General features: G+C 38.3%; 1 protein-coding gene across 2 annotated transcripts; it reads right to left on the bottom strand.

Annotated features, from left to right (window-relative positions):
- Window positions 1-503: 503 nt before the first annotated feature.
- On the bottom strand, window positions 504-24565 carry LOC110044675 (pleckstrin homology domain-containing family H member 1-like). 2 transcript variants are annotated; one of them, XM_089291477.1, is made up of 31 exons: window positions 24051-24565; window positions 21498-21560; window positions 20793-20867; window positions 20587-20670; window positions 19959-20070; window positions 18501-19592; window positions 17547-17611; window positions 16822-16857; window positions 15281-15493; window positions 14655-14765; window positions 13754-13840; window positions 13371-13440; window positions 12594-12682; window positions 12287-12367; window positions 9800-9976; window positions 9101-9209; window positions 8877-8989; window positions 8036-8212; window positions 7459-7667; window positions 7245-7338; window positions 6538-6621; window positions 5932-5988; window positions 5738-5833; window positions 5069-5166; window positions 4867-4930; window positions 4057-4134; window positions 3852-3961; window positions 3623-3752; window positions 3340-3453; window positions 2290-2442; window positions 504-1629 (listed from the first exon to the last, which is right to left on the bottom strand). In XM_089291477.1, the coding sequence occupies exons 1-31, from the start codon at window positions 24204-24206 to the stop codon at window positions 1453-1455; spliced, it is 4374 nt and encodes a 1457-aa protein (XP_089147603.1). In that variant the 5' UTR covers window positions 24207-24565; the 3' UTR covers window positions 504-1452. The 2 variants fall into 2 exon arrangements, with proteins under 2 accessions (XP_089147603.1, XP_020605894.2); XM_020750235.2 differs by lacking the exon at window positions 21498-21560.
- Between the last annotated feature and the right edge of the window lie 1643 nt (window positions 24566-26208).

Genomic DNA, 26208 nt, shown 5'->3' with positions numbered 1-26208 from the left:
GTGTGATACAGTGTGATACAGTGTGCCACATGGCTATAACCCGATGAGTGTACTTCAGTTAGCAAGGCTGCTTCGCGCATGCCAAGAAACGCGTCCAACAAGCGCTCTCATTACAAGTGCGAGTGTAACCTCCGGACCGAAAAAGTGCGGAATCTTGGACTGAGATTTCTTCTGTTCCCAAGGGACAGCCTTTGTGTGGCTACGCATGGAACTGGCGGTAACCAAATTAGAGCATTAACCTTTCAAATGGTACTGTCATTATTGAAGCCGTAAGCTAGCAAGTCAGGCTTACTCCGTGGTGATTCACCCAGACACAAAGGTAGTTCGGCTCCAGTGTATAAGACTTGGTAATATTAAGGATGTTTCCGCTACGCTTACTCTTTACTGAGGCGCCTAGAACTGGATTTGGACTTCCCTGAAATCTATCATAAAAACCTCTGTCACCCCTTAGCTTGTCGTTTACAGACCAGCTCTGTTTGCACGGGAAGTCCACAAAGCCAACATCACACGACAACAAGGAACATTTTATTGGTGTTTGATCAATAAAGCCACGCTTATATTAACAACTTGACTTGCTTCGAAGTGAAGTTTTATTTCTATGGATCAACTTTCTTATGTACTGAGAATAAGTCAACCATTTCTCTGTACCAAGATTGATCTCAGTTTTGAAAAACGTTTTTCAGTTTGAAAAACGGGCATCAACTTATAATCATACTTATTTTGAATTATGCTAAATTCGAATTTCTGTTTTTCACAAACACGAACGTGCTATCTTTCTAAATATTTATCAACTTTTGATATCAGCGTTTCTGCGAAAACTACATTTTTCGAGTTTGTGTTAATGATCATCGGTTGGTTTAGATTGCTAAGCCACAGGCGAAATACACGCCCGTTCGTAGAAGAATAAAAGATATCGCTTTATTGATGCCTAACTACTGCTTTCATTTTCAATAATATATGTAAGCTTTACCTGTCAATCTAACATATGTAACAGCTTTGTACACTGAGCTTGGCTCCAAGACTTAATTTACTATGGTCCGTGAAAGACAACTTAACTGCCTTTTCCTAACATATTTTGTACATAATCTGCGATAATATTGTTTGATCACACTCAATAATTTGGCGAACAGGGAGAAGTAATTCTCCACGGTATGTTGTAATATTCGTAAATAATTCACAAGGTTAATATTTCAATTGCCTCCTTTAAAAAAATCCGGCTCCATCCAGCAGTAACGGTTTCAAGACGAAAAAACACAACAACCTTTGGCTTGACAATGTCTTTTCCCCCCTTTTACAAGTTTCTTTTTCCAGCTGGCTTTAAGTTCCATTCTGGGATAGGCGGCGCCGCTTGGCTGTCTCAATTTACCTCCCAATTAATCAGGCTAGCTCCTCTTTACAAATAGATACAGAACCCAATTAACAACCGACTTCTCAACAAGTTAAACGGTGACGTCATAGTAGACCAACGGTGGAGCCAGGAACTATGGGCCACTCGGCACTCTCGAGGTCCCAGACCTTGACGTCTACTCCCTGTCTTGTGGTGGGAGTACCTGGGGCCTCACATGTGATTCCTTTTTGTCGGATGATAGCATTGATGTAGCTTGCCATCAGCAAAGTGATTTCTAAAATCTGAAACAGAAACAGAAATAGGTCTGAACAAAGTATTTTATATTCATGTGGGAGAATAAGTCTTCCACAACTTAAAGGAGCTCAGTCACCACATTTTGAGTTACTTCGGCCACCTTTAAATTGAAGAAAACCTGAAAATAGTAATGTACTACGATAGAAAAACACCATAGAGATAATAAAAAACCATAAAGAAGGATGGCTTAGGATGGAGAAGATTAACACGGATTACAAACAACGAATCTCAAAAATTTAGGCTAAACTTTTCAAGATGCGCAAGCCGTGACGTAACTCCTTGTTAAATTGCACCAATAACGGAAGGGGGAGTGGTCCAATGGTGAGTGCGCAGGAATCCGGATCGAGAGATCTGAGCTTCAATTTGTTTTCTGCAGCGGGAGGAGTAAGTAGACGCCAGTTCAGCTCTTCCGCCGCGCTTGTAAATAGCCAACTGGTCGGTTCACCTCGTGCTAATTTGGGTTTCACTCCTGTGATCTTTAATTTGAATTATTTGTTACGGCATTTAGTTGCACGGCCCCACTATCCTTTGTGCCATAAACAAAGATCGAGGGCAAATTAATTTCGTTAAATTATTTTTTAAAGCCGATTAACGCAGTGCGACATGGTTGAAAGGTTTTAAAACGAAATTTGGATACGAAAGCTCACCTTTCCCCTGGACATGACGAACAGCAATCTCTGGGTTCCCTGCTCCACTGTGTTGCCGCCCCGCATGATAGATTGGTTAACGACTAACATGAAGTCGTCTTTCCACCCGCCAAACGTGACCACGTGTTTGTACCTGTAGCGACACATTAACCGCTGAAAAAAACAAACAAACACACGTGATTAGCACTTCCAAAGGCAAGATAAGACCTATTCTTTTGTAGTCAGTTTTAATAATTGATAATGACGAGATTTATTTCCTATTTTAAATAACTGACATGTAAATATTTATAAGGCCTTCTTTTAAATGTTCTATTTTCTTACATGGTTATGTTCTATTATATACTAGTAGTCATGCGTTACAGAGGGCCCCGACTCAAACCAGCCTAGTGCTGCCAGGGCTACCCTACTTAAATAAAGTTGACTTTGACTTTGGCGATAGAGAGCCAAGGAACGCCCGCCCGACAACATGGAAAATTACTACGACAGCCTGACAAAATTCTGGGAGGAGGGGGACGGGAGTTAGATGGTAACCTGCAATGAACTATTGAGCTATCCAGGGGGTGGGGGGGGGGGGGGGGAGTACAAATACCCTTCACCATTTCGTGCTACAGAAAGTAACGATAGGCCTGCATGGGTGAGCCACCGCCCTCCTGTAGTAATTTTAGGACTGAAAGACTTGAACTGCTTGTAAAATTATGATGAAAATCTAGTTTGAATGGCTAGAACAAGTGAAAAGCTGCGATGTTCCTTTTCTTTTGTGTTTGAGCTGTGGCCTATATCCAAATGCGAAACGTCGTTGTTCTCTCACTGCGATAATTCGCGCTTTACATCTTGAGGGGCGTTTGTACATTCTTTCGAATTTTTGTTTCCTTGTTGTACAACAACAAAGTAACTGGCCAATATGTGAACACTCTAATGAGGAGTGCTCTAACAATTTTAATTACTGCGCTATAGTGGCAGAGACAAGTATATAAAACAGAAAAATAAGGAAATGAGACAAAAGAGGGTATTATTAATCCTCGGATCCGAGTGATAAGCTGGCAGACTTACCAAACTCTGTCCTTCCAGAATATTAATGCTGTCTTCTTCCACCGCCAGCCAAACTGGCTGCGTATTCTCTGTCATTGTAGTTCGTTTCTTGGCGGCTGACACTGTGTGCTTTTGCTGTGAGAAGGAAAAACAAAATTATCGTTAGCCGTCATTTCATTGAACACGCTCTACCAGAAGTTTGGACTCCTCGAAACAGCATCATATCAATCCACACCAAACGTTTATCTTTACGCTGGATTTATCATTAACACTGAAAAAGACCAGTATAATAGTAATCTCAAACCTGAGCTTGAAACAGCCTGCAGCCAAAAAAGGGCCATCGACGCGCATTCTCGAGATACTTGTCCACGCACTCCTTTACACTCCACCCGTGCAGCGTCGACCACTTCTCGGCCATGCGCAGTGTGAGTGAACTGGAAATTGATAGAGAGAACGCCGCATTAGTTGAAACAACACAATGGAGTTGAAATTCGTAATTCTAAGATTAATGGCGGCGTTTTTCACCGACTCACCGTTTGCCAGAGTCTTCCCTTATCGTCTTGGCACAGAACTGCGAGATAACCATCTCGATTCTTTTGCCAGGTAGAGAATTACTGTGAGCTCTGTAATCACCGTAAGTGATCTAAAAACAAAACGTTGACCTTATTCAAAATAGCTGATAAAAGAGTCCGTAAATTAGAGAGCAGAGCGAACAATGAAACAAAAAAATAAAAATACCTGAGCCATGAGAGCTGCAAACTCTAACGCCATCTCCTTGCTCACGGGAAATCGTCCCTTGACCACATTAACATTTGCCTGTAATTCAGATGGAGAAAGTTAACGTCTATTCAAGTCGAAATTACCAAACGCTCGTCAATGCCAGCTTAAGGGGACTATGTCACGGCTGAGTTAAGTCCATTTTATCAAGTTTTCTAATCAAAACTCTGAAACTTAGTGTTAGCGAAGAGATTACTTTTATGAATCTAAATGACAAAACCATACCTTCATTACAGACAAGTATGTCTCCCCAGCGTTATAATTTAAGGTTACAAACGAACGAGATTTACTTCATTGTTGCAAGTGGTTATATTTATATTTCACTCAATTTGGTGGCCATCTTCTTAGCTCTAAATCTGGTTAAAATTCGTTACACAGTTCCTTTAAGTCCGGTTTCTAAAGCACGAAAAATGGTTAGGCGTATTTCTACCCCCCTTTTTGCCTCCCTCTCCTCGTAAATAAAACGCTATCATCCCCATGATTTTGCCAGGTTGTCCTAATAGCTCGACAGTCATCACCATACATCTGTCACGCAACACTTCATGGCCATGGACACGCTCTCCTAAGAGTGCACTGTTGCGTGCCAGAAAGAGGGCCAGAAATAGACTTGCTTGGGTAAAGATAGGCACCTGGAAAGCCGGGCTTCTTGCAAAAAAAAAAAACAGGGTACGGTGATTACTACAACGCCCTCCCAGACTGGCCTCATAAGAAAGATAGATAGGAAAGAATTCCTCCGTTGATAAAAAGAAATATAGAAAAGTAAATGCTGACCTGCAGAACAAGGAAGTATTTTTCTTTCTCTGTTTCTCCGCTACTGAGGCTCTTGAAGTATAACCTACGGTGATAAAAGAAAAAAATAATAGAATGCAACAACATTTCACTCTTCAAATCATTTGCTTGAAGTGCAACACAACGCACAGATTCCACAAACAGATTAAATCAAACCAAAGGCGCGTCGTAGACCGATAAATACCTGTTTTTGTAGGAGAGTTTGATCATCCTGTTTGTATCCAGTTTCCCCTGGCTTTGACTCCGCAATGCTTGCTCCCATTTTGAGATTACGTCACACAACTGTGAAAAGATTCAACGGAAGCGCGCAATTTAAATCACATTTCGTGGACGCTGGTACTTCTAGACAGCATTAAAGTAATAAGAAAGAAAACTTATTTTTTAATGTATCGCAAACGGAAAGTCACGGCGGCAATTAGTGGCTTAGCGGCTTAGGCCCCCTCCACACTACGTCGAAGAAATATGAAAGCGGCGTTTTCACTCTGAAAACTCATCAAATGATTTCCGTCTACATTACGCCGGAGAAATTTGAAAACGCAACAAACACTGGTCATTTTGGATTTGTGTTCGAGAACTTGGACAGGAAAATCACATGATTATCGTGACGTCATCGTTTTCGAAAAGCTCCGTTTCCAAAATGTTTTCCGTCCACACTAAACCGCAAAGCCGGCGTTTTCAAATTCCTGCGAGTTGAAGAGCGTTTTCGAAAAGCTCCATTTTCGTGACGGAGTAGTGTGGACGGTAGACTTAACCTTAGAAAGAACGCTGCGTTTTCAAATTTCTCCGGTTTTGTGTGGACGGGGCCTTAACTATACAGACTTGTAAGTTCAACAAAGAAACATTAAATACGAACCTTGACACTGGCTTGTAAGCAATGTTCCACTAAATTAACGGGATTATCTGTGAAGAGTGCGTAACCGCTCTCTGAGGGTGTGCGAATGCCGACCACCTGCAAAAAAATGAATTCAAAAGTTAAGAAGGCTTGTAACAATACGTAATTAAGTCGGAGCTTTAGTAATATTAGAGACAGACTTGGCTTCAACTTACCCTGTTAATAGTCTCAGAAAATTCTTGAATGGTAGTCGAGCCATCAAAGCCAAATACCTGGCAAGCAAAACAAAACAAGACACAATGTGCAACTCGTTCACTTAATTTAAAAAAAATAGTTGCTACAGACATCACTTTTCAAAATTCTCTGCCTTTTCCCGGATAAAAATATCATTTCCCAGAATACAAAATGTCAGATAGAGTAACGGCTTCTATCCTCCCTTTACAACCGTCCTTTCCACCCATTGATTAAGACTGATAAGTTTTCAACACATTTTCCTTCTTCATTAAGGAAAAACTAAATTGGTGTGACCACAGCGAACCCAAATAATTATTCCAGCCCTCAATGGTATTAAATCAGCTGTGTTGAATTATTTCAATTTCCCTTGACTTTTCTTGAAAATGTCATTTTTTCTGGACTCAAAAAGAAAATTCTCTGACTTTTCTCTGACCTTGACGAGTTTTTTCCCTGGTCATTTCCTGACCTGTGGTAACCCTGATAAACTCATCAAATACCTTACCTGGAATTGAATTATTCTAGCATTATCTGTTTTTAAATTCCAGCATTATCTGTTTTTAAATCTTCGCTGATCTTTTGTAACTTACTTGGGTGTTTCCATCAATAAAGTGGACCGGAATACTCATCAAACACGAATGATCGTACGGCTTACGGAGCAGAACAGACAGAACCTGGGAAGATTAAGATCATAACAAATAACGAATCAACTTGAGCACTTACTGAAGAAACAGTGCGACTGGGTAAAGCTACACTACTTTGTATTCCTCGTTGCATAGTTAACAGAGGAAAATGGTTAAGAAACCTGGCAAAGTTATTTGTTGTATGTTTTTGTTGGCTATTTTGGGGATTGACCCTGCACAAAACCTGGCAATATAACAAAAGGTGGTTATGTGTGCTAACACAACTAACCAATAGAAGCATTGCGATTAAGTAATTCGTGTGAAGTCTATGAGCATAAACAAAAGATGTGCAGGGTCAAGGACCTTCCATCGTAAATCTTAGCCTGTTTGTTTGCTTCTTTGATGTTTGCCGCGTTTCGTAACCATTTCCATCTATTAACTACGTTCGTTTCAAAAAAGAAAGGTTGCATGCCGCAGAATTTTGATGCAACTTGTGATTTTGAAAACGTGAGTTCCATGCTTAATTTCTCGTTCCCCTGTTATGATGAATCTGATCTCATTCTCGTCTTCAACAAAATCATATCATTGTTCAGAACGTTATAATCACTTTGTTGTGTTATCGAGGAAGGGAATATTTCCAACTACAGCACTGAAAATGCATCTATTCTATTCACCTCCATTCTCGATGGTTTGGCCTCTCTTTTCCCATTTTGTAAAATTCTCTCCAGGCTTCTGATACAATACGTGGCATACTTGCCGAGTTTTGTTCTACATGTATAAAAGAACAAATGCAATTAATTCAGTGACTTTTTCAGCTGACAGCACCAGTTTGCTATGATGAGACGTAATATCAATGACTAATAAAATTAACGATATTTCAGTAATTACTTGAACGTTGAAAATCTATTGAGATGTCCCTTGAGAAAAAGAAGGAATTTCTGTTTAGGTACAAAAAGTGCAGTGCAGAGTGCGAGCAGCTGCCACGCTTGGATATAAACAAACTCCTGCACTGGTCGCAGATCAATAGTGGCTTGTGATGCAATGTCAAAAGAGTCTTCCCGAAGCCAAGAGGATTTGCCGCAATTTTCGAGAAAGTGCTGAAACAAGGAAAAAAAAACATTCGTTACGTGTTGGTATAAACAAGTTTATAATACATGAGAATAATTTTACCTTACATTATTTAATTCAGGACGCATTTTGCTCTGGGAGTACTCTTAGATATCCTTCCTGTAAAACTCGTTAACTGAATTTTCAACATATGCTTCTCAAATTTGCGTCTGTTACTAAATGGCACGGTACAATGGCACAATTTTACAATTTATGCTCATGAGAGATCAAAGAGCGCCAATAAATCTCTTCACACAAACTCGTTTCAGTCTCTCTTCTTTTACTTCATGGAAACAACATTGCTATATGGATAACAAGGAAACAAGGTGGGAGGAGTCAGGAAGAAAAAAAAACCTACCCCTAGGTCCTCAGGTCCCCTGTGAACGTGTTTCGAAGTCTGTTTGATCAGCTGACAGTAAATCTCATTCTGGAGTTCTGGATGATCTAGACAGGTTTGCATGGCATTCTGGGCTAGTGACACGTGATAATCAATGGCCGATTCCTGTGTTTGTACTGTGGTGAACAAGTGGATGGACTGGGGAGAAAACAACATTAAATCAAACTACTACACGAACAAAAGACCGTGCTTTTGCCACATTTCCAAACACAGAGAACAGATACACAGCAGATTAGTTTTGACAAACTTCGAAGTTCTTAGAAATGTGGTAAAATATGATCTCCAGTGTTCGGCATACTATCTCAGTGGGGACTAAAATTAAGGAGAAAACTGGGAAATGGAACCGTAAAATTCTACAGTAATCAGGTAATCAAGACCACATATCCAAACACTCTCATGGTTAGGTTTTCTTTGTTTAAACTTGCTGAATTATTTTCGAGTTTTCAATGGAAAATTCAGTGGAAAAACTGCCTGGCACACATTTGGTTGTTCATCTTTAATGAACAACCAACAGCTCTGCACTTAATTCTCTTGCCCCTATTCTCTATTTTCCAATTGCCCATAATTCACTGTTTGCCCCCCAATATTTAACATAAACTATTGCTGTGGAATGTTTTTGGGAATAAGCAGACCTCCCAAGAGCATTTCACAACAATAGTTTATGCAAAATTTTTTTTTGGGGGGGGGGGGGGGGGGACAGTGTGAATTATGGGAAAGTGGAAAATAGAGAATTTTCGTTTCCATTTTTATTTTCTTATTTTTTATTTTCTAAAGCACATTACTTGTCTAGTGACGTTCCTACCTTGAAGAGTTTCAGTGCTTCAGCCTCAAGTTCCTTGGTTGGAAGAGTTGTGAGTGGTTCAGCAATGGGTTCTTTAGTGTGAGTCAACACATGCCTGTTCCATATGTCACTCTCTGAAACAATACAATGGCCACATAAATCACAAGAAAATTATTAGACGTGTTGCTTAGTGCACAAAGGTAAGGCATAGCTGCATTACTTTTTCCATGTTCAGTTGTTATTACCTGGATCACAGTCTTGTGCGATGAGTTGGAAAATGCTCTTCTCAAAATTTGTCCCCATGTCTTCAATGCCACTGCCCGATGCCACTTTCAAATGAAACAACCAAGACTCCTAAGGCAAAAAATAACAAAAATTATTCAGAAATCCAAATTTTACAGTATTCCACTGTAACTCAGGTGACAGCAGCTTTTCAACAACACTAATTTAGGAATAAAACTGTCCCTTTAAAAGACTAAAATAGAAAATAAAATAGTAATAATATTATATTATCGTTGAGACTCTTGAATCACAAACACTTGACATTTTTTTGGTACATTTTTTTGGTGACTATAGATTATGAAGGCTCTTTATGTTATGTACAAAACTGGTGATTTTACAGTGCAAAGACACCAATATACAGTGGAGCCTTACAGTCACTTCGTTAATATGGTCACCTCATTATTGCGCCACTTTTTTGTCCCAGTGAAACGCCCATACATTTTCTGATAAGAAAACCCTGTTAATGCGGCCAACAGCCACAATCTGAAATCACAACCTGTATAATCCTTCATAATTTAACACCGTTAACATGGTCACTCATAGTGAGTGACATTTCAATTAAAGGAAAGGAAAGTGGCCACAATAACGTGGCCATTCCTCAGTAACACAATTTGAATCTAAAAAAAAAATGGTTGAAGAGATAAGTTATTGAAGCTTGGTACCTTTTCTTCCTTTGACTCAATCAACAGGTATGTGTTAGCAGGCTGTTTGAGTGATTTCATGACCAGAGTGTAATGACGATACGGAACTGGGTCAGCATTGACAGTGCCATTGCCAGAGTCTGGGGATTCCAGTTCCTCCACTATCACATCAATCATGTGTGTCATGCTGAATGGCACCTGTCAAACAAAATCAAGAACTCAGAAAAGACTGACAAGGTTTTAATGTGAGATGAAATGAGAATAACACTTGATCATGACAGCTGATAGGTGAGGCCTCATCGTAAATGACTATTAATATGTGCTCAAACAAGCTGGGAGTACACGGAAGCTGACGTTGTTTGCTTATCAAATAAGCAGAAGGTCTCAGTTGTTGACTCTCCTGACAAACTAATAGGTTTGATAAAATAACACAAGATCTAATGGAAGTCAACAAGGGCATATGAGAGATGGTGGTCAAACCACAGGGAGAATCATTTTATACATGTATCTTCAACACCCATTCACATTTGATCCTGGCCTCAGTCAAGGACAGTAATTAACCGCGCGGCCATGGGCCGAGCGCGGTTCTAGGTTTACCCGTGGTTTATTTTTTTTTTTTTGTCGGTGACCAGACGCAGACCTCCGCTCGGCCAAACTTTGAGTCACGGAACGTGTGATGTTTTTCCGCCAGAAGCTGTTAAAACATAAATACACGGACAATTTTACGGATATTGTTTTCTTTTTTGTGGGTAAAATATATTTTCTTTTTTTTTATCAAAGCGTTGGATTTAAAGGGAATAATAAATACGGTGAAAAAAGGTATTACATCAGCCATGGAATGCGCTGACGTTGCAGCTTTCACTTTCGCTACGTGACAAATAAGATCGTGTTTACTTTGCAAGTTTATTTCGGCAGAAGCGACGGTCATTAATTTATTTGTAATTTTGCCAGTATTTCTTGCGGTTTTAGGCAAATAAAGTAAATAATTTGACTGTTTCATCGCAGCGAGTTCATAGATCGGAAGCAAAATTAAATATTTGCAAGCCAAGCAAAAAACGTGTCAGAACGTGCGAAGATTACGTCATTGATAGGGAAATAACCACCGTACTAAAGATAGCCGTAGATAACGCAATTCTTGAATTATGTGACTCGTGTGACTTCTTTGCTAACCCTTAACTCAAGGGAAAAAAAACAGTTAAATTTAATCGTGACTTTAAAGAAAGAAAGCGGTTTGTAATAGTGTTCGTATCTTCATGCCCATACATATCCCGAAGAAAGTTCCAGATTAAGACTATTACGTCATCGGAGATGTCACAACGACTACGACTGATGGTGCGATAATAGAGTTTGTGTTGATCAAGTGCTGTGATGTCTACAGTAATCAATGGATCATCAAAGATTGCTTTGGAATATGCACTGCGTTGCGACTGTAGTACTAAGAAAACAGTTAAATTTTAAAAGCGCGGTTATAAGATCTAACAGATCTTCTTGTTTTTTTTTGTCGGTGACCAGACGCAGACCTCCGCTCGGCCAAATTTCGAGTTACGCAACGTGTGGTGTTTGTTCGCGAAAAGCTCTTGAAATATTAATACGTGGACAATTTTACGGATATTGTTTTCTTTGTTGTGGGTAAAATATATTTTCTTTTGGTTTTATCGAAGCGTTGGATTCAAATGGAATAATAACCACGCTAAAAAAAAAGTATTACGTCAGCCATGGAATGCGCTAACATTGCAGCTTTCACTTTCCCTAGGTGACAAATAAGATGGTGTTTATTTTGCAAGGTTATTTCGGCAGAAGCGACGGTCATCAATTTATTTGAAGTTTTGCTAGTATTTCTTGTGGTTTTAGGCAAATGACGTAAATTCTTTGGCTGTTTCATCGCAGTGAGTTCATAGATCGGAAGGAAAATTAAATATTTGCAAGCCAAGCAAAGAACTTGTCAAAACATGCAAGGATTACGTCATTGGTAGGGAAATTACCACCGTACTAAAAATAGCCTTGAATAACGGAAGTCTTAAATTATGTGACTCGTGTGACTACTTTTCTAGCCCTTTACTTGTGGAAAACATCAAAGAAATTTAATCATGACTTCTAAGAAAGAAAGCAATTGTTTATAGTGTTGTTATCGAATCGTTCATATCGTTCATATAGTGCATGCCCATACATATCCCGAAGAAAGTTCCAGATTAAGACCATTACGTCATCGGAGATTTCACAACGGCTACGACTGATGGTGCAATAATACAGTTCGTGTTGATCAAGTGATGTGATGTCTACAGTAACAAAAGAATCATCAAGGACTGCTTTGAAATGTGCACTGCGTTGCGACTGTAGTGGTAAGCAAACAGTTAATTTTTCAAAGCGCGGTTATAAGATCTAACAGATCTTCTTGTTTTCTCTAAGACTGATCTGTTGTCCATCATGGCACTTTTTAAAGAATGACACAAGAGAGATAACTTTTTATGAAACTCTAATTACTTGTCCTCTTAAAACCAATCAGCTTACCTTGTCATCTTCACTCTTGTAGTAACAAAGGTATTGGCCGAGTAGAACACTCCAACACTTCTTGGAAGAGCCATGTTTAACCTAGTGTCAGTCAAATAATAAAATTTCTTTGTTTTATTTATGTTTAACTCGATACAGCAGTCAGCTGCACTTAAAATTGGAGAATTAAGATGAACCTCTACGTAGTAAGAGAATTTCAAAAGGAGGAATAATGAAATAATAAGAGGATTGATTGAAAAAAATTGAAAAACTGAAGTTTGCAGAGGTCTCAATCCTATCCTAAGAGCAAACAGAGGTGGGCCATTACCTTTGTAAGCCAGCCTTTCATGAGCTCCTTTTCTTTTACTTGAGCAAACAGTGGAGTGCTTGAAAACTTTCTCATGACACTGTGCAGAACTGAAAAATAACAGTCAAGGTGGTCAATATAACAACAACGTCCATCCCCTATTAAACAGAGGCATGCTAAGCAATTGCAACTTTTTGTGTGACTGTCTAAGAATCTTCTCAAAAAATGTCAGGAAAGATTTTTGCATAAGCAATGTGATGGGCAAACTTAATGAAAGGCACAGTGCTTTGTATACTGGTACAGCAACCTATCTTCTAACAAGTTTGCTTATTGCAAAGTAGGTTACATGACAGTGGAATGTTTCATGTACATTGTTATGGTATTGTGAGATATTGCAGTCAACCGGCAATGGATCAAACAAATCAATGAACAAACCATCACAACAATGAACAAACAAACGAAAGAACAAACAAGCGAACAGATGGATGCAAATACAAATAGGTGGATGAAACAGATAGGACAGGAAACATGACTCGACCCACAGAACATGTGGGCATGTGTAAGTGTAGGTGTAAGAATGATTTTTTGGGGGGAGGTATTTTTATTTTTATTTTATTTAAGTTCTCTATATTTTGGGGGCATTTTTAATAAAACAGTTATTCCACTTGCACTTGTTGGATATGATATTATTAGACCCAACTCCCCACTATGCACTTCATTGGCTAGATCTACCATCTCATATCCAAAATGCTTTCGTGGAATAATAATTGTTAAATACACAAAACATGATATTGTTACCTCTGAGCCAGCTGTCTACAATTTCCGTTGTTTCTCCAGTCAAGTAGAAAGTCCTCTTGGGTGTGGTCACCTTGTTCAGATGATCAATGTTAGTATTGCTTACAACCTGCATGTCAACATGGGCCAGGGAACTTAATTCATAGCAATTATTAGCAGCATATGTTGAAACTTTACAAAGTGTTACTATGGTTCATTGCAAGAATAATCTACCAAATATTGCAGCATTTTATACTTAACCTATTCTCATTTACATTAGTGTAGTGTACATGTACATTATAATTGGAAAATGACAGCAAAAAAAAGCTTGCTAACTTCAAAATAAAACATCATATATGACGAAAATTATAACAAACAACATTAGAAAATAAGCCTGATATTGTTACCTCAAAGGTAAGTGCACCATCTGTCCTAGCAATTCTGCAAGTATCATCCAATGGAATTTGACCCAAGGGCTTCCTGTTCACGTCATTCTGCAACAATCAACGTGTTAATAACCAATACTTTCTTCTATTCACAGATGGGAACATGTTGTCACTTACAAGCTCACATAAAATGTAAAAGTAAAGTCTGCATGCAAACCAAGTGACCCATCAGGCTGGAGCTTATAAGTGTCTCCAGTTTCTGTAGTGTGAGGCGACTAGGAGTATTTCTACATTGTATTCCCCCCCCGATGGGATGCTGGTCAATTGCAGGGTTATCCCCAAGCATTAAGTTTACCAGTACCCATTAATACAACTGGGTGGAGAGAGGCACTGTAAGAATAAAGTGTCTTGCCCAAGAACACAACACAAGGTCTCCAGCCAGGGCTTGAACCTGAACTGCTTGATCTGGAGGTGAGCACCTCCACACTTACAAGCTCACACAGGTCAATCCTCATGCTTGATTCTTTGTCCCCTCAAGACATGTCCAAGATTCAAGGTAGCTAGCAACAGTTTCCAGCACTTTCCATCAATGTGTAAGTGATGAGAAGAGCTGGAATCTGTTGCCAGCCACCTTACCCTGAAAAATTCACTACCAAAGACATAGCTCTACAAAGAATGGTGTAGTGTTTGTCATGCAAGCAGCCAGGAATCAGAGTCTCTATTGAACAACTTCATCAGTTCTACATGTAGACTTGAATCTTAGATGTCTATCAAACAGCGAAGAACTTAATCCCAACAGCAAGAATTAAGATATATAATGTTGAGAACTTAAATGAGTGACTTCAATCTTTTCCTGTGAACAGAAATGTGTAAAACGCTCCAAAGCATGACAAAATTGTTCAGTATATGTACATCTTTTTACCTCTGTCTTGTAATAGTAGAGTTTCCCATCACCAAGAACAAACCACCTCTTCTTCCAGTTTTTCACACGGCCACCCAGTTTGGTAAGATAGCCTTCCTTTCTCTGATCTTCCTAAATGTATGTACACAAAAATATGATTAACAAATGCTGCCTGAAATATTTTGGCATTATGATAGTTGTTTACATGGGCCTTGAGTATATGACAATATCTATATCTGTTCCAATGGCAGGACAGACAAATTAACTCAGCCTGATGGCTACACATATCCAGCACTTAATTCACAGCAAGAAGTGACTAGAAGTATCACTCTCCCCCCCCCCCCCCCCCCCAACTGGATGAGATGCCAGAACATTGTGGGTACCCTCCCCTGCATTGCCAGTTTTCTTCGACAAATTACTTTAATTAATTTATACTCCTTTACTCCTGGGGGAGAAAAAGCACTAAAAGACAGTGGAAGATCTCATTCAATAACACAACCCAACAATTCTGATGAAGTCTTGTAGATCGATCTGACATGCCAACCACAAAATTACCAAACCTTCTACTTTGAAAATTTTGTCAAGCATCTGTAAACCTTTCTTTTTCTCAAAATACATCTAAACCTATTGCAACTGTGTTAATTTACCTTTTTCAAGCTAACTGTTGTATATGTAGCACAAGTCTTCAAAACGTGAGTAGTTCCTTCAAGAACCTTATCAGTCTTTTCTTTGACTTGTGAATCTTCTTCTGTTGCCGCCACTTCATCTGGTGGCGTGCAGTAGTCTCCTGCAGAACTCTCGTTATCAGAGGAGTCTGTGGACTCCCCAGAAAAAGGTGTGTTCCGAAGCTGAGAAGCTCTCTGTTTCACGCAAATAAACAAGTATTAACAAAGTGAACTATTCAGATGTGCAAATCAAGTAGAATTTTACAATCAAAATTGTTTTGAAATTATAGGATAAAAAGTGCCAAACAATAACAACACTAGCAAGGTTTCTTTCAATCCTAGCAATTGAATAAGACCCATCAGCACCAGAGCTCACCTCCAGTTTTTGTAGAATTTGAAAAGAGACATTGGCCGCACCGATAAAAGGCTACAAGGAAGTCTGTTCTGGGTCAGAAAGACCAACAGTACTTGCTCAACCCATTGGGTGCCAGACCATTGTGAATGATGTGTGCCACACCATTTTCACTGAAAATGGGTGTCTAGTAAAAAACTTCATGTGTCGTATTAAGCTTTTCACTTAAACTATAGCCATACACATTTTCTGAAAGGTCATGATAAAAGTGTCCCTTCAATGCGGTTAATTTCACTGAGGTTTACATCATTTGATATCCATATGACATCACAGCAATGGGAAATTAGCAGTCTCTTGAAAAATCTCCTACAAATCTCAGGTGCCAATAAAAGTTGTTTCCAGTGTGCCTGGAGTTTGACCAAATCTCCTAAATTTTTGACATACTCAGTTCGTCATATAGGCAACTGAGGGACAAATCACGACCCACTGAATACGTCATATAGGGACTAACTGAGGTTTCTGACTCAAAGTAGTATCCTTGTAAGTGAGTACCTTATTATAGGAAATTAACGCTAGTGTTAATTAATGTATTTGAAATTAATGCGACTTAAATTAACGTGAATTGAAGGTAAATTTGCTCCCCAATAAAGGAAATTAATGCAAGAGAGAGAGAGGGAGAGAGAACAGGAACCAATTTATTTTAACACTGTAAAGCTGACAGCAAAGACGAACAAAATTCAGTTGAAGTACAGTAAACGATTTTCTAAATGTGAAAAATTGATGTGAAGAATAAAATTTATTGTTTGGCTGTGTCAAGAATGTCTGGAGTGTGTCACAGATTTGGGGGAAAATAATAGTAATTAAAGTCGCAGAAATTAACACGCAACTTAATTAACAGGAAGTTTTCAAGGTAAAAATTTTTCAAGGTAGAAACATCAACTCGGAATTTTCTTCCGAGTTGATGTTTCTACCTTGAAAAATTTCTAACTTAATTAACGGCACAGAAATTAACATTAACATAAATTAGTGCGACTTAAATTAACGCAAATTTTTGAAATTCGCGTTAATTTCATGAAGCGTTAATTTCCTATAATAAGGTATATACATTGTACGTCACCAGAATATAATGTATTGTGGAATTGTATGTATGTGTTGTGATGCAGGCACATACCCCTTTCAATGTTGTGTACACAGGACAGGTTTGTTCCTGTAGGTGTGTTAAAAAATAAAATGATTAAAAAACATTGAAACAAACCAATAATAAAGTAATAGAACTAAAAGAACAAGGAAATGAAAAATTAAAATACTGGTATATCAAAAATTTGGGTTAAAAAATAAAACCAATTAACAGAAAATACAACAAAAGTTTAAAAAATTCTGTCAAATAAGAATATGAGTACTGCCTGCAATGTATGGACAAGTCTAGATGAGTCAATTAACTTCTCACGTACATGTATGTTTTCAAAAATAAATAAATTTATCATTTTTGGCTGACAGGCAAGTCAAGTTTCTTGAAGGAGGATATTTGAGGACATCATTACAGAAGTCCTGAAACAGCTAGATGGATGTGCATATTTGGGGCGCTAGTAAGAATGACTTTCGGCCTAGTACATCAGTAGTTACCTATTACCTGAAGTACAAACTCAAAAATTTCAATTTTATATTTAATAGTTATCTTTGAACATCTTCCACTGACAGGCAAGACGTTACTTGGGTACAGGACAGTTTTCAGCTACAGGGGAGTTTTCAGCTTCAAAATGTCTATGTGGTCTCCCAAGTGGAATTTGAAGTATTGACATCATTCAAGCTTTACTTAAGCTGAATGGAAACTCACAGAACTTGAGGAATGTATATGTCGTTGAGTTATCATTAAATTCTATCATCTGTACATCATACCGTCAGCATATTGAGGTCTTTGGTGTTGTTCTCCAATGTCCCAAAAGGAGGAGAATCAGAGCCGACTATAAAACAAAAAACTTTTCCCAGTCAACAAATGCTTGTTCATACATGTAGCTTCACATGTTTGTTTTAATGTTTTGATATCTACCACTGCAAAATCAGACTCAATTGTGTCAACTCATGATTCTGCTTCAACTTCTCTACCGTTAAAATTCAACATAGCGTTATCTGGTAAAAATTATTAAAAACATAGGCTTTCAACAGTTGAAAGATGTTTTTGATAATTTTTACCAGAGAATGCTATATTCAATTTTATCACATGTGATCAATCTCGGTAATGGATCTTTAATATTTTTACTCTACTGTTATTTGTTCCTTTGTTTCTTTCATTCTGAGATATGAACAATTATTGCAATGTTAATCTACAGATCTGAATTTAAATCATTCTACATTTCAGTTGCACTGTGTGAATGGTAAATGAATGAATGGTAAAGTCTGCATACAAGCTACTGAGTGGCCCATCAGGCCCATGCTTGTCCTACTTACTGTAGCATGAATTGACTAGGAATATTACTACTCCTCATTGGATGGGATGCTGGTCCATCACAAGGTTACCCCCAGCATTAAATGTGCTGGTATCCATTTGTACACCTGGGTGCAGAGAGGCACTGAGAGAGTAAAGTGTCTTGCCCAAGAACACAACACAATGACCCTGGCAAGGGCTCAAGCCTGAATGCTTGATCCAGAGTCAGGCACACTAACCATGAGGCCACCGCGCCCTATGTGTCCCATGGCGCAACAAGGACAAATGTTGTATGTAATTAATACACTTTACACCACCACATGTACATTCTACACTTCGAAATTGTTACGTATAATGTTGTGTGCAATAATTTCAAGGATGTCCACAGTGCAACATTTACCTCCAATATTCAAGAAAACTTTCGTTACCTGAATCATCATTCCACATCCAGGACTGAATTCCACCCTGTAACAATGCTACTGCCACATCTTCTTTATTAACTTGAGGGGCCTCCTCACTCTGAAGTTCTGTTTCTGCTAGGTAACTAGTAAAATTAGCTTCCATTCTTACTACCTCCTGTGGCTGTTCCCGCAAGTTAGCTTTTGGCACTGGCGGCACAGGCGGAGGTACAGCATTTTCAGGCTCAAAACGTGGAGGAACAGGAGGTGGAGGTGGTGAAAGTGGCACACCACTATCTACTGACACTTGACTTTCTGTCACAGAATCTAAACAAGTTCTTGCTGAATCTATTTCTTGTTGGGCTGAATCTAATTCCTGTTCAAGAGATTGGTATATTGGATTGGGAGACACAGTCGGTTCTGTTAAAGAACCCACTGATGACCTACTGTCAGATAGTGACTCTTGTTCAGTTTTTGCAACACTTGGAGCTAAACTTTGGTTCTCTAAATGAAGTGTAACTAATTCACCAAGCTGTGCATGAAATTCCTCTCCATCGAAAACTTGATCACCAGGTTGTAAGTAAGTTTCAAAGGCACTGTCTTCTAGCTCTGAATCTACAGTAGACTGGCTGTCGTAAAGTTTCTTCCGTGACAAGTTTTCTGATGACACTAACTGCATGTAAGGATTGTGTGAGTTTTGTATTTGTATGAAAAATTTCGCCTGAGAGCTACCTGGGCTCGTCAACCCTCTCTTTAGTGACATGTAATAAGATATCTGTGCAGCTCTTGGATCATCAGAATTCCCAATATATCGAGGAATTTTTGACGGGGATTTACCACTCGATGTTCTTTTTATTTGTATCTCAGCCGGTTGATCGGATATTATTGTTCCAGTATCATTGCCGTCTTCAACTGTTTCTTGTGCCAGCTCATCTGGTGACATGGGTGTCAGTGTGGTATTTAGTGAGCTTGAGGAGTCCACTAGAGTTGGACTCCTAACGTCCTCATTTTGAAAGGATTGAAAGCCAGATTCTCCTTGATCTGTTTCAGGCTCCAAAACATAATAGTCACCACACTGTGACTGAACCTCAGCAAGTTCGCTAGACAATCTAACCACTTGATCTGGTCAAGAAAAGAAATGAAAAGCATCACAAAATTAGCAACACTGCTAAATCTGTGACTGTTGATATTTAAAGGTAAGTTAATAATAATTATAATTATAAATTCTGATGTTTTTTGTTGCTGGATGGAAGACTTTGCAGTCCAGCAGCTTTGCCAGCTTACAAATCCTAATTTATTATTAATACACTTTCCAAACTTTCAACCTACCATTAATTCTTGTACTAAAACATCAATGCCCTAAAAAATGGCAATCTTGTTAATTTCATCACAACTTTTCACTTTCCTTCCAATTCTTGTGGTCAACAAGGTCAAACTGCAGGTTTCTGCAGCTAGAATTATTTTCCCAGAGAACCTTGAGGATCTTACCTTGGGAAAAATGAAGCTTGATCTCAATCTCTTTGATCAGCTCCATAGCTTGTTTATGTGAAGTCCGCAGCTGCTCATTCTCTTTGGTAAGTTCTTGTAGCTTGTCTTCATACTGTTGGAAATAAATGTAAAACCCTGCATTCATCCAATTTTTTTTCTTCTTTCTTCATATTGCATCAAAAACGAACCATATAGTAAATAAATAAAGAACTAGTTAGAGAGGCTCTTCGTCCACTGTTTTCAAATACAATTGCAACTTTCAAGCATTATTTTGCTCTTGTGCAGTCGGGAAGGAAACCAGAGAACCATAAAAATAAAATCTTGAAGCAAGGCTGAGTAATAACAACAAACTTGACCCACACATGACGCTGGGGCCGGTATTCAAACCCTGACCACACTGGCAAGAAGCAAGCACACTCACCACTGCACCACCCCTGCCCCCCTGTGACAAAACAAAATCATAACCCAGAAACCTACACTTCAAGGCTCAAACCGTATGTTTCACTCCGCAGCCTAGAATTATGCCAACCATAAGGCCAGTGACCCCATCCCTACCAACCTCCCCCTCCCACATATACAAACATTTAACAAACATTATTTAAATTCAAATACCGACTAAGTGCTATACCTCAGAAATCTTGTTATGCATCCAGTTTTTGATATGAGCAGCTTTATCTTCAACTTCTCTTTCACGAACAATTCGCCTTTGTTTCTGTCCAAGATTAAAACGAGATGGGTAGCTTAAAATTTGTCCAATTTGTAAACAAGAATTTTAAATCATAGATATATATCAATTAATTACTGTATGAGAGAAAATAATCAGCAACAACATACCTCGCTTTCAAGTTCAGTCTCTAAATGTGCAACTGTTTGATCTTTCACTGCAAGCAAAGTCTCCAAACGCTGGACCTGAAATCAATAAACATTACACCATGTCACACTGATAACCAGGTATAGGACATACATGTAGCTACAGAGATACTCAAAAGCTGGAGCCCAGAATCTTATGAAGATCTGATCTCTCCTACAGGGGCAGGACCACCTGAGGTTGTCACTTAGATCTCCTTAATATAACATTTACTAAAATACTCATTAATTAATACCTTCTCTCTGCCTATTTACAATAAAGTCAAGTACATACATGAACAGATAACAGCTGAGAATTTAGTAACAACTAAATTTTGTTGTGTAAATAAAATGACTTCTTCTTATCTGTGCTGAGCCACAATTTCACTCGAACTTAGACCAACAATGCATAGGCAGTCCGACTATGCGGATAAAATTTTGGATTCATTGTCACAGATAAGGATAACATTATGAGTCTTATTTTATTACTTATCATTAGAAGTATTATTATACATGTAAATGAGAAACCTGTTCTACAATATCTGTGTGTGGTGGACATTAGGTCAAAGTGAAATCAAATAGGATGATTTTTGAAATAAGAACTTGTTTTTGAAATGAGAGCTTGTTCATCGCTTAAATGTTAGGGTTAATCGATTTAAACACACAGTTATTGTACATGCAAATTATTAGTACCTGCTGAGCAGTTTCTGCAGCTCTTGCGTTAGCATTTCTTGACTGTTCTTCCAAGTCTTTTAACTTTGTAAAACAAAATCAAACATAAATTATTATATTTGAGTTTCACATTTGGGGATTTTACGATCGCACGAGTATGAATTTTCAGTTTGAATTAAAATCAGGCAAGTTGCTAAATATACACAGCAGCTTCCAGTTAGCATAAATTAGCAATTTGGTTAGTCTGATTAGGTCTCCAATACCTGATTAGCACTCCTGATCAGTTAGCCTAAGAATGCATGCTTAGCTATCATTTGTCTGTCTTGAATTTTCAACCCTATCTCAAACTTGAAATCCAAACTCATGAAAAAAAATTAACTAAATAACAATGTTGTTGCAAAACTGCCAGGGTGCATTCAGCATAGGTTACGCCAAAGATCTTCCACATGACCTTTAAAATTTTGTGGCGCACCAGTGTGCGATTGGAGTTTTCGGCATATAGCAGTGTGCACATTTATATTTGCTGGTGCTGCTATATAAATGTTTGACTACACAAGGCGAATTGGTGTGATAACTATGGCTTCTTAATTTCTCTTTATGCCCCATATCCTGGCCAGTAATGGGCATCTTATACAATCCATTTTAGTCCAAATTTTTCCACCCACGTTGGGTGGCGTTTTTAAAATAGCAGTCTTCAGCATGGGACTTTGGCCGCTTGCCAGGCACGTGACATGGAATTTAAAAAGCCTTGGCGTATCTTCAGTGTTGAAGATCTTTGGAAGACCTGAAGACCACAGCACATTTAAGGTAAGTCTTGTATAGGTTTACTTTGTAAATACATGTAGTCTATTTTCAACAGTATTTTAAACAATTATAAAGTTTTGCAAATTGGAGTCATCCCACAACCTTGTGTAATTTTGTCAGCCTTTGAAAAACTTCTTTGGGCTAATTCATTTGAAACTGCACTCAAAATCATGTGATTACCTAAACAAAGTCATTTAATCATTTTTGAAATACAACTTTTCTGGTGATATTTAGGGCCACACACCCTTGCCCTAACCCCCTGAAAAAATGTCCCCGGTGATATTTGCTCAAAGCACTATCTCAAGGGTTTATTTTCAGAAGTTTTAAGTATCGCAACAAACTTAAAGAAAGTGCATGACCTATATCTTAAGGCAAGCCTATACAGGTTTTTAAACACCATTAGTCACTCAACTGAAAAAGAAGGTCAATATCACATGTAACTGGATCAATTTTAATGACAAAAGTTTAAAATGAGATTCAAAAATGACAAAATCGCAAGTCAAATGATCACCTGAATCTATTTTTCCAAAAGATGATAGATAGGTGAGTCATGTTTATGGAAATAAAATTTTAATATCACATGTAGTAGGCCATATTTTGATAGTTGTCGCTGGAACAGATACATTGTGGTACAAAATTAAACAGTGATATTGACTTCTAAAACTCTCATTTTAGGAGATGTCAACCGAGACAAATTTATGGTTTGGCATACATGTAAATATATAGACAGTCCAACATCTAACTTGGTTTTCATCACAAAATTTATCTTCAAATAAGGAATTACTAAACCATGAATTTCCTGCATGTGCATTCCTCTGACAAGAACATACATGAATACTGTAAGCTACAACTTGCTAAAAACAATATTGATTCTGTCATTTTCGTCAACAATATTAGTTCCAGAAGAAGAAGCCCTATAGAAAATACTCTCAGAAATATTTTTTGTTCAAAAATGTTGAGTGCTCGCTCATCATCTATCAATTAATTCGTGAGTTTTCGACAAGTCGTCAATGTGGTTTCCTTGATTCCAAATGAGAGGAAAAAAATCTTCGCTTCCTTGAACTTTTTGACTGGGAGAAATACAACATCTGGAAACCTGTTGAATTACTGTTTTAAGAGCAAACACACTTTCAGACTATTAATTTTTAAACAGCTGATCGTCCGAATTAATTAAAATTTACAATGCAAGAATTTCGATGATCCACTCAAAGCAATTTCTAGTCCGTGTGTATAAGTCAAAATGCAAAGAGTTAGATCGCGATATCGAAATTCCTTCGACTGACTTGCCCAAAATTTCGAGTTTCTTCGAAAATGAAACTGATGAATCGAATCAAGTCGAAGAAATCTCAAATTTCAAGTTGTCGAAATGGCGGTTGATTTTACTGTTGACGCTATCGGTGTTAACACTACACTAATGTAATTTTAAACTTACTTTACTGCCACAAAAACGTTCAAAAGTTATCTCTTTTTAAATGAAGGTTTGGAAGGTGATTAGGAGTGCAAACTTCAGAAAATCCGGCGGGTCGATTCATATCAGTCGCCGAACACAATTTGAAAACAAACATTCCGACATACAGTTGATTTGTAACCCAGGATCGGCTGAAGATTTCTTCTGAGATACTTCAACATTATACGAAACCGCGAAGAATACAGTGAAAACAATAACAATGAAACAAATAAGATAGACTTGCACGGATACGATTCAGCAAATTCAATCGCAGCATGCCCAGAGCGACAACAGAACACACAACATTCAAGACTGTTCCTCACCTTGTGACCAATAACTTCGCGGACTTTCGCCGCTTGCTCCCGAAATTTCTCGAGTTGATTTTCCAAATATTTACATCTTTGTTTGTAGTCAATCTCATTTTCGCCGACCTCTGTAGAGTATACTTGTGGTCCGTTCCTTCTTGGCGAATTATCCATCCTTCGCAAAGATTCAAAACCAGAAATGGTGGTCGGACAACATTTAGTAAATTTTCCTGGGCGCGATCGTTCTCTTTTACCATAAACTTGCACTAATGACTAAACCTTCCTTTTTCCAAGTCCGTTTTAAATCCTCTTTCAATGATGAGAATGTTAAGCATTTTGTTTGCACGTCAAAATGATGGACAAACGGAACTATACCACGCTTCACATCGCGGTTTATCAGTTCCGAATACAACATCCAAAAGTGTGCTGACTTCTTGACCCAGCTCCAGTCGGACTGTGATGTCATCGTATCATCTTCGGCGTGACACATTACAAAATGTCTTAATCTTTTAACAACCTTCCATAACAAACGAAGGCATTCTTTTGAGACAAAAGAAAGAGCTGCACCTATAAATACCGCTACAATAGACCAAAAAAGCAAAAATTAGAAGTTAAAAAACCCACAAAACTGTAGGTTGGTCAAGTCACGAACTTTTACGAAGATCACACGACTGTTTACAGACGTCAAATTGCAAACCGGTGACTTCGGTGATAGCGTTACTTCCGGTTTTGTGGGCGTATATACCAAAGAATATCCAAGGTGTTAGGTTGTTCCGCAGAGGCGGCATTGTGCTTGCGGCTTCGAATAATTTGGATCAGACACTCACTTGAGTGTACGTGATCGCGACCTTGTGAAAGGCAGCATTTGATAACTTCGGTAAAAGCCATTTCCGCCAATTAAGTGCCATTTTCATGCAAGGTGCTGTCGAAAACTCTCGAAAGTGAACTGATCCGGGGAAAGATCGACCGGCACTGTTGAATCCCTTTGTTTAACTAAAAACAAAATGTTTGCAGTTAGAATTTAATTTCTCTTTTCCATCAATAAATGAGGGTTTTAAAGCAAGGCTTTTCTATATCATTAGCAGATTTCATACAAATTCACTATAAATCAACGCAATGATTTTGATCTTTCAAGCAGTTGTTCGGTACTTCCTTCTCAATTTAAAGTTACTTAAATCCTTTTGAGTAGACATTATCCGGTAAATCCTTGCACACCAGCCAACTGTCTGCCGGACTGCAAAGACTTCAAATGTACCAGGGACCACCCAGAAGTAAAATAATCTTATCTAATTTTCACAATGTAACGGTAAGTGGATGCGCTAAGGAAGAAAACTATTATTTCCTACCTATATACATATACATTTAAAAAGAATTTTTTTTAAATAATGAAATCAAACAATAACTTTTTTTATCACTTGATTACAGCACATTGTGTATATTTTTGATAATTTATTCCACCACAGTCACTAACCCACAAATATCTCCCAAGACTTCGCGATGATAATTTAGAAAATCGCGGTGTTTGCACAGTTTATTTAGTTTCTTTTATTAATTAATATTTTAATATTGATATTTCCTATTTTCAGTATTTTGTTTCTCCTGGTTACAAATTCTTGAATCAAGAGCAAATTATCGAAGAAAACATCAGGATTTACTGGTCACCAAGTGGACATCATGGCGCCACTTTGACCAGTCTTTTTATTAAGGTTACAGTATACCTTCGGGTCGGCAATTTTGTTTCAAATTTGGATTTTTGGGTCAAAATAGTGGTCGAAGAATAATCTCTAATTTCTGAAAAAAAAAATTGAAAAAGGCTAAATATTGGCGGAGAAATGGCGGTTTTATGTTTTCACCGGAAGTAAAAGTTTACCTCTTGATTGACAGCCCTATGGCGCGTATGCAATCAACCGAGACGATTTTCGCGGGAATTACCTATATGGATGTCACGAATTGACTACTCAGTTGATCAGCATTGTTGTTCTGACTACCCACCATTTTTAGTGCAGAGTGCACTATTGGGATGGTTATGGGGGTTGCCTGCCGCTAAGGAACTAAGGCGCTATGGCGCTATGGCGCTATGGCGCTATGGCGCTATGGCCCTAAGGCGCTAAGGTGTAAACTTTAATGTTTGTTTAATTAATTAATTTCAATTAATTAATTAGTCTAGAGGCAAGGA

Source organism: Orbicella faveolata, unplaced genomic scaffold (assembly GCF_042242905.1).
Source record: "Orbicella faveolata isolate gen_17 unplaced genomic scaffold, um_ofav_v1 contig_24, whole genome shotgun sequence".
Lineage (NCBI taxonomy): Eukaryota > Metazoa > Cnidaria > Anthozoa > Scleractinia > Merulinidae > Orbicella > Orbicella faveolata.
Note: the sequence above shows the minus strand (reverse complement) of the source record. Positions and strands in the feature narration are given on the sequence as shown.

What these genes read in the sequence shown, in the direction of transcription:
- LOC110044675 (XM_089291477.1), bottom strand. Translation starts at nt 24,206, where the DNA reads ATGGATAATTCGCCAAGAAGGAACGGACCACAAGTATACTCTACAGAG. An exon ending in GATGTGGAATGATGATTCAG is followed by an intron (nt 17,612 to 18,500) that starts GTAACGAAAGTT and finishes TTTGTTTTATAG; the next exon opens with TCGGCTCTGATTCTCCTCCT. An exon ending in AAACTCTCCTACAAAAACAG is followed by an intron (nt 4,931 to 5,068) that starts GTATTTATCGGT and finishes TTATCACCGTAG; the next exon opens with GTTATACTTCAAGAGCCTCA.